At 42.8% G+C, this 7,761-nt stretch overlaps 1 protein-coding gene across 6 annotated transcripts in view; it reads left to right on the top strand.

Annotated features, from left to right (window-relative positions):
• The first annotated feature begins 447 nt into the window (after positions 1-447).
• Positions 448-7,761, top strand: part of KCNH8 (potassium voltage-gated channel subfamily H member 8) — a 215,427-nt gene continuing 208,113 nt past the window's right edge. For 5 of the 6 annotated variants that reach the window (XM_030009338.1, XM_030009336.1, XM_030009337.1 and 2 more), the window contains exon 1: positions 448-736. In XM_030009338.1, the coding sequence (XP_029865198.1) occupies positions 661-736 (76 nt within the window). In that variant the 5' untranslated portion in view covers positions 448-660. Of the gene's footprint in view, positions 737-825; positions 948-7,761 lie in introns of those variants that run through there. The other variant, XM_030009339.1, reaches the window with a different exon arrangement.

The following is a 7,761-nucleotide window of genomic DNA, read 5'->3' as shown; positions in this document are numbered from 1 at the left end:
TCCCCTCTCAGCAAAGTAAGATCCCGCGCTTTACCCGGCAAAACTGTTACTGGCAAAACAGGGTGCGTGTGAGCTAATACGCCTCGAGCCTAGGAAACTTCTTATGTGCCGGAGCTGAGAGCTGGACGGGTCAGGCCGGGCTGGGGGGCGGAGGAGGACCCGGCAGCTCCGGGGGCGGCCGCTGGTTCCTGTGCTGTTCCCGCCCCGCTCCATCGGCAGGTAGATAAAGGTTCCCCTTCCCAACGCCCTGCCCTCCCCGCAGCCCGTCCTCCCTCACCGCCCCTCTCTGCCGGCGCCGTCCCCGTCCTTCTCCCCCCGGCACCCGTTTCCGTGGCGGGGGGCGCGGGCGCTGCCGGCCGGGGCCCGCGGCGTCCCCGGGCGGTGGCTCCGCACCTGTGCGCGGCGCTGCGCGGCCGCCCCGCCCGGCGGGCGGGGGCGGGAGCGCTCTGCGGTGCCAGGGCTGACGAGCGGGGGGCTCCCGGCGCCGGAGGCGGCGCGGCGGCATCCCCATCTCCATCCTCCTCCTCCTCCTCCTCCTCCACCCCCAGCCTTCCCTCCCTCCGCCTCCTCACTCCCTTCCCCCGGGCGCCCTCTGCACTTTCTTCTCGAACCACCCTCCCAGGCAAACTTTGATGGGGAACCTTGCATCGTGCTGGAAAAATGCCGGTTATGAAGGGATTACTGGCACCCCAGAACACCTTCCTCGACACCATCGCCACCCGGTTTGACGGCACACGTGAGTCCGGGCTGGGGCAGCGGGCGTCGGCTCCGAGCGCCCCAAGCAGGGGATGCACGGGGGGCACCGTGCATGCGGTGGGAGCCTCCTCTTCCCTCCCCTCCGCCCTCCGGGGGTTTCCTTGGTACCTGGAGCCGGCAATGAGGAGGGGGAGGCGAGGAAGCTCCCAGCCTCTCCCGCTCTCCTGTCCGGCTTCTCCACAGCTGTGCAGGTGAGGAGGGTGCCGTGTCCCCTCTCCTCCCGACCCCCCGCGCGGGGGCTCCGGGAGGGCCGGGGCCAGGGCCAGCCGGGCTGCCGCTAGAGCCACGAGATCTGCAAGAAAGTTGTGCGCTGGGCTGGGCTGGGGCTGGGGCTTCCCCTCCCGCCCCGCGCCCCTGCCAGCCGAGAGTCTGCGAGGGAAAGGCAGGCTTCAGAGCCTGGCCAGGGCTTCGGCAGGAGGTTTGGGGATTTTTTTTTTTTTTCCTGTATTACCCCCAGACCCGCTATTAAATTTCCCTAAAAGCTGAATTCCTGTAAGTCGGGCTCAGCAGTGGCAGCAGCAGTTGCAGGCTGTCAGTGGAGGGAGCAATGAAGGAAGGAAGGAAGGAAGGAAGGAAGGGCCCTTCAGCGGCAGCGCCCCGGTGGCAGCGGCGTCCGGCTGCAGCACCATGGACGGGGCCCGGCCCCGGCGGGGCGGCGCGGGGCTCCGCTCCCGGCTCCGCTCCCCGCTCCGCTGCCCGCCGCGCACGGCTCCTCCCGCGGCGCCCGCCTCGGCCCCCGTCGGCGGCTGCCCTGGCGAGGCGCTGCCTTAACGCGCGGAGCTGGCTCCCGTGCGGGAAGTTGGCTTGCTCCCCTGCGGCTGTGGGTTAGGAGTTGCCCGTGCCTTTGAGTTTTGCTTCTTCTCTAATGGGGCTCACACATAGTAAAGAAAATAAAAGGAGCGGGGAGAGAGCAGATTTGGGCCAAAATGAACCCCCTTCCCTTTAATTCCCTTTAAGAAAATCCAGACATCCAATGCGGAGGAAAAACAAACTCAGATTTGAGTTGCTGTCAGCTGTTTCTTGAAGGAAAATGTTGTAATCTAATGGGTTTGGTATCTTCTTGATTATGTATCTATTGGCATTTTCTCAATGGTTCAGTTACTGTGTGATTAAGACAACTGAACCGTGATTAGCAAACCAGCAAGTAGTAAAATGTCAAGGAAATTATGTAGTCACTGGGATCAATTGCAGAGAAGCACAGAACTGCATTATAACTGCTCTGCTACTCCGAGGATACGTAGCTAATTGTGATTCAGGGCTGTATGTAACTGATACTTCATTATAAAGCAATCCCTTTTAAGACTACTTAGATGTACCTTTAAATTCCTTCAACCGCAGAACTCAAAGTCCTTTTCCCCCACCATCCACCCTTTTGTTTCTATAAAGCGTATGGGTATTATTTACTGCATATTGAAGCATGCAGCTCTAATAAGAGTTTTGTTGCTGATACTGTCATCTGCCAGAAAAGCAGTTCTTCCCTGCTTTGTGCTCAGGACCCTCCCCCTTTACCATGGCTTCCTTTCAAAGGATGGAGCAGACAGCCTGCAAGCTCTACACACAAACATTTCAAAAATTCTATATCATTCTTCAAAGATGCAGTTTAGCAAGCAACATTAGTGATGACATGCAGGTCTTTCATTAAATAAACACTAGAAAAATGTCGAATCTCTGTGTTCTCAGTGACACCAACAGACAAGAGTGGTAGAAAGTTTATGCTTAGCTGAATTCTGTAGCCAAATGTAGCTACTTTTTAAAACCAATAATTCCACTAACCTTCATGAAGTCAATTGGGCCAATCTTAAACAAGAAGAAACAGACCCCAGTGTCTTACTTTGAAATCTCTAATGCTAACAACTCATCTACTTTTTCCTGGGATGTAATTGAAAAAGAATATAATTAAGTATTTAAGTATCTCCAGAAAATACAGCACATTACATTTTATTACAGGCAGTGAAATTTTTATTTTTAATTAGTGTTTCAGAATTTGGCTTAAATATTAAACAGGCCTATTCTAGAAATCATCATTGTATGATTATCAGCATGTGAAATATTCCCAGAAGTTCACAAGGGAAGACTTTTTATGAACTATGTAGTCTTACATCTAATAAAACTTTGGAGGATGGTACAATTCCATGGAAAACTGGTAGCATGTCTCTTAATTTACAGAATAACATAACTTCTCTTTTAGAGTGTTAGAGTAAAATGATGAATCAACTTAACGTTATCTGAAACAAAGCTATGTATACGAATCCACATCATGGCTCAATTTAAAATCTTCAGAAATAGCCCATCTCTTTTGTTGCTTTGATACAACATATTTTTCCTTTAAAAATGCTAAATTCAAATATAAAATTATTGCTTCTTTAACTGACCCCCCAAAAAAATTCAGATAAAGAAGTACAATTTTGTAAAATGTGTATACATATCTGAGCATCAAGCAGAAACATTAAAGCAAATTTTGTTTTCATTTAAATTGTCCAGGTGATATTCCTGAGGTTGTTCAGGTGGCTAAAGCTAGAAGTAATACTGATGGCTAACCCTTGCAGGAATCAGTCCCATGTCTTACTGGTTTTATAGGTGATACAGTCTGTGAAAGGACTAGAACTGATACATGGTACTGAACCTGAGGCTATGTTTCACAAACTACTTTGACCTCACACATGATGATATTTAAACGTTAAAATACGGTTTTGTGTTTTTTTCGGCTGCTTTTTTGGTTGTTGTTTTAACATAGTCTGTAGTCAACAGACCTCCTTTCATTTTAAGCCTCTGGGAAGGATATATTATGTTGTCATCAGTGATAGACTAATCCACCAATGCATCTTTAATCCAGAAGAGGGATAATTCTAATTCTGGGCAAGAGTGCAAGAAGGGATTCCAGATAATATTAGAAAATATGTTTTGCTTTGCACAGAACTTTTAAAAAAATCATTCACATAAGTATTTTAATTTTACTATTGCAATGATTTATATCTAATTAGCAATTATAAATCACATTATGAAAAAACTTCATGTCTCAAAAAAGCATAGATAACAACTGCTTGACTGTTACTTCAGCTGCTCAGAATTCTCACAGTAGATATTTGGTATTGTTGTATGTATGTTACACATACATATTATTTACATATGAAACCAGGGAATATATGCCAAACAAAAAGAATGAGATTAATGTTGGGGTGACTCCTAGCTGTGCGGGAGATCCCAGAGATCTCCTGCAAACTTCCCATTACCTGTGTTGCATATGTGGAAGAACAGCATTAAGGGTTTGCCTATCTGGATTTCCATGACAGAGCTCTTGGATCTCCCTATGTGCTATTATACCTTCACCTTCTTACAACTCTGAACTGTCTTTTGTGTTCCTGACATCATAGTTTAAGTCAACGCTTTCTCAAAGGGCTTTTTATCCCCCTGATAACTAAGCACCAGGTCATCCAAAGACTTTTTGCCCCCTCTGTTTGCAGTGTGTTTATGTGGTTATTGCTCATTCAGAAAACAAATATATGCATTTTCAAATGAGTAGGTTGTGGTCTGGGGCTTTTGTTTTTGTGGGTTTGGGGGGGTGGTGGTGTCAGATTTTCAAGACAAAATATTATTTTCAAGTGTGAAAATATTTCAAATATAAGCCTATAATTACCCCCCAAATATTATGAAACTAAATGTCTGAAGTGGGTTATTTCACTTCAAGCTTTTTTTTTTTTCTTCTCATCCCTATTTAGATTAGGTGAAGTATTCAGAAATGGTTGCATGGTAGGAAATTATGTTATATTGCTTTCATATATATAATGTAAAAATAAATAAATAAATATTCTGTATTTACTGTTTATTTATTTAAATAGATTAAATCCACACCAGAGGTGGTTGTTTCTGACAATCTGTGATAATTTCTCAGAGAGGAAAGCTAACAGAGATTCAGCAAATGGCCTCATTAATTTGTATGAAAAAAGTGCAACAATTTTGGATATAGTTATACTATAAAATGACAACTGAAGTTCTATAATTATCTCTTGTGTCTACCAAATGTGATCAGTTTCCAAATTAAGTGTGTACTTCCACATCCTTATTAACAATCTTGTATGATCAGTTTAATCTGAAGATCAAGCTGAGTTAATTCCTTCTTGCTCACTGTCAATAGTGATAATTCTCTATTTGTAGAACAACTTCTACATTCAGAATGTTTTTCCAATTAAAAACTTGCTCAAGTACTAACAAACAGAATTTTGTACCTAAGCAGCAATTTTCATAACTTTTTTTTTTTTTTTGGTCCTTACCAATCAGATGGATTCAGTTTTCCAGTTGCTTTAGTTACCCTTAAGGGGTGATTGAAATGTACCTGATGAGAACATACAGATATACGCAGACATCACATTTGAAATGCTTACTTCCACCGCCCCCATCACTCGCTTTTCTGTCTCATAGACAAACTGGTGAGGTCTGCTAGGTTGAGCCAATGCAAGAACACTTTCTGCAACTTTGCTGTCAAATTCTGTGTTTCATTCCGGTTGAATCTTGTCCTCTCTAGACTAGTCAATGTGCTGCTTAATCATAACATGGTTATCACAAAAACTTCAAAAGCAGCAAAGTACTTCTTGGCTACTGATGCTACTCAGTGGTTCTCCCCTCAAATGGGCTCAAGGAATTGCAGCAGTGTCAGGTGTAGGGAAACAACAGCTGAGCTTCCCAGGGGGAGGACGTTATTGATCATACTCCAGGATCAGAATGGCCCACCTCCTAAAGACAAAAGCCTGTGACCAAAGAAGGGTGAAAGACTCAAGCTATGATAAGCACTGATCAACATCAAAGAGACTTCCAAGCAGTGACAGCGGAAAAGCTGGTGGTCTGTCACACCCTCCCTCTGAAGGGGTGGAGGTGCAGTGAAGGTGGTCTAATGCTTTGTCATAGAGATGAAGTCAGTTGGCCAGAGGGAAAGTTCCAAAGATAGGTATATAGTTGGTCTTCTGTTTTGCAGGCTTGTTTTGCCCTTTTGCTTATATCCTTGGATAAGTAAATAATGTGTTGTTTTGAATGAATCATGTATTTTTCACTGCAAAAGTATACCGTCAACACAGGAAAAAATCTTGCTTGTTCTCAGCTCAGAGCACAAAGAAAGCAAACGCTTTCATTTATGTACTTGTCTGTGTAAGACATGGCATGTGTTGCAGCTTGCTGTAGCTCTGTTACTAAAAAAAAGGCAAATGTGATTTTGAATATAAACCAGGGGTCAGATGTTGGAATCTGTGTTGTGCTGTTGCTCTTCGCTGGAAGTAACTGAGAGGCTAAATTAAGCAGCTACTTGAAAAATCTTTTCCTCTTCTTTCAGCACAAGTGTTGGGGGTATAGAACTTCATAATTTAAGATTGTTTTATTTGGGTGATCTTTGCTTTCAGCAGGTATAGTAACTTCTGATTCTAACTTGAGCTAAAGTTGCAACTGAAAGACACAGAATTGGAGGGGGTCAGAGGCATCTTAAGACTACATTTCTTAATTCTTGAGTTCTGGTCGTAAGGATCTGATTCAAGCAAAAAAAAAAAAAAAGCATGCAGGTGCCATTTTTAATATCCAATCATCAGATTATTCCTTAAAATCATGAAAAATTGTCATTACTGTATGTTTTGTTCAGAGAGTGTTACTGCTAGAGAAAATACTGATGTGTTCGAATTGTCAGGTGGTGTTCTCTTACTTTTTGCTAGACAGAAAGGAGTTAGAATGATAGTCCTGCAGTGCATCCATTCAGAAGGCTATTTAATTCATTAACCACACCACTTTTAAGTCTTAGGTTCCAGGTTAATGCTCATAATGTAATGTTAGACTAGTAACACAAGTTATTTCAGAACTAAACTCTGTATTTGAATTCAAGATGAGAATTTGAAATTTAAGAGTGGAAAAGAGTCATCAAATAAGGGTTGGGTTTTTTTTTTCTGAATAATACGAGAATATTATCCTCAGTATTGTTTCTGGGTAGAACTTTATATGTGAGCCTTAGAAACCTGATACTCAGTGCAGTGATCAAAACAAATCTGTGTATTTGAAGTGACGTGTATTTGAAGTGACATGTATTTGAATGAATGTATACGTTGTCAATGGATTACAGAAAAAACTCTTTAGAGGGTTTCTAAATCTTAGATGATTATCAGGAATCCCACTAGAGATGTTCTGTAAACCTACTCTTTTTTTCTTCTCCAAATGTATGATACTATTTTCTTCTCTGAAAACATTTCAGTGAGTAAATAGGTTTACTCTGAAAACAGATTTATCTTATTGTTATCATTGCATTTATACATTCAACTTCTATTTTCTCCTATTTTTATTTTGTTTATGTAGGTAGTAATTTTATACACATTCCCAGTCTTTTTGGATGCAAAGAAAATGTGCTCAGAGTATTGTTCAGAGCAACACAACAATAGAAATACAACAAAACCACTGCCTCGAGCACATGTAGAAGTGTATGTAGAAGTGTAAGCAAATAGATATGCATGAATATATTACAATAAAACAGGAAAGGTATGGGTTTACAGAGCATTCACTACTGTTAGTACTATTCTGACGTGATATATTTTTGAAAGAAAAGTAAGTTGCATGTATTACATCAGCTGTAGCCTGGAAAAGGTGAACACGGGCAATTGCTACACCAGTTCTGCATTTTCGCAAGCTAGCTCACCTTACCTTGTGTTAAAGTGACTAGAAGTAAAGCACATGTAAGGAACAACTTGCTCCCAAAGTAATGTTGTTTCCTCCCTAGTCAATCTAAAAATAAGTAAATAAGAAAGAAGGAAAAAAAGAAGGGGGGATGGATAAAGAAACAAACAAAGCATTCTCAAACTGCAGACAGGAGAAAGACTTCCTCAACAGTAAGAAAAGTCTTCTTTTGGAGTTTCTCTTGCCAAGTGCTTCTGGCTCCTTCTGTTTTCTGGGACTGATAATAGCATTCAAAGGCTTTGGAACAGGTGTTGTTCTTAAAATACTTGCATATTCAACATTGAACTTGACATTAAATATCTTCTGAGCATC

The sequence above is a fragment of the Aquila chrysaetos genome, chromosome 3 (assembly GCF_900496995.4).
Source record: "Aquila chrysaetos chrysaetos chromosome 3, bAquChr1.4, whole genome shotgun sequence".
NCBI classification, from domain to species: domain Eukaryota; kingdom Metazoa; phylum Chordata; class Aves; order Accipitriformes; family Accipitridae; genus Aquila; species Aquila chrysaetos.
This window is presented reverse-complemented; position numbering and strand designations above follow the sequence as displayed.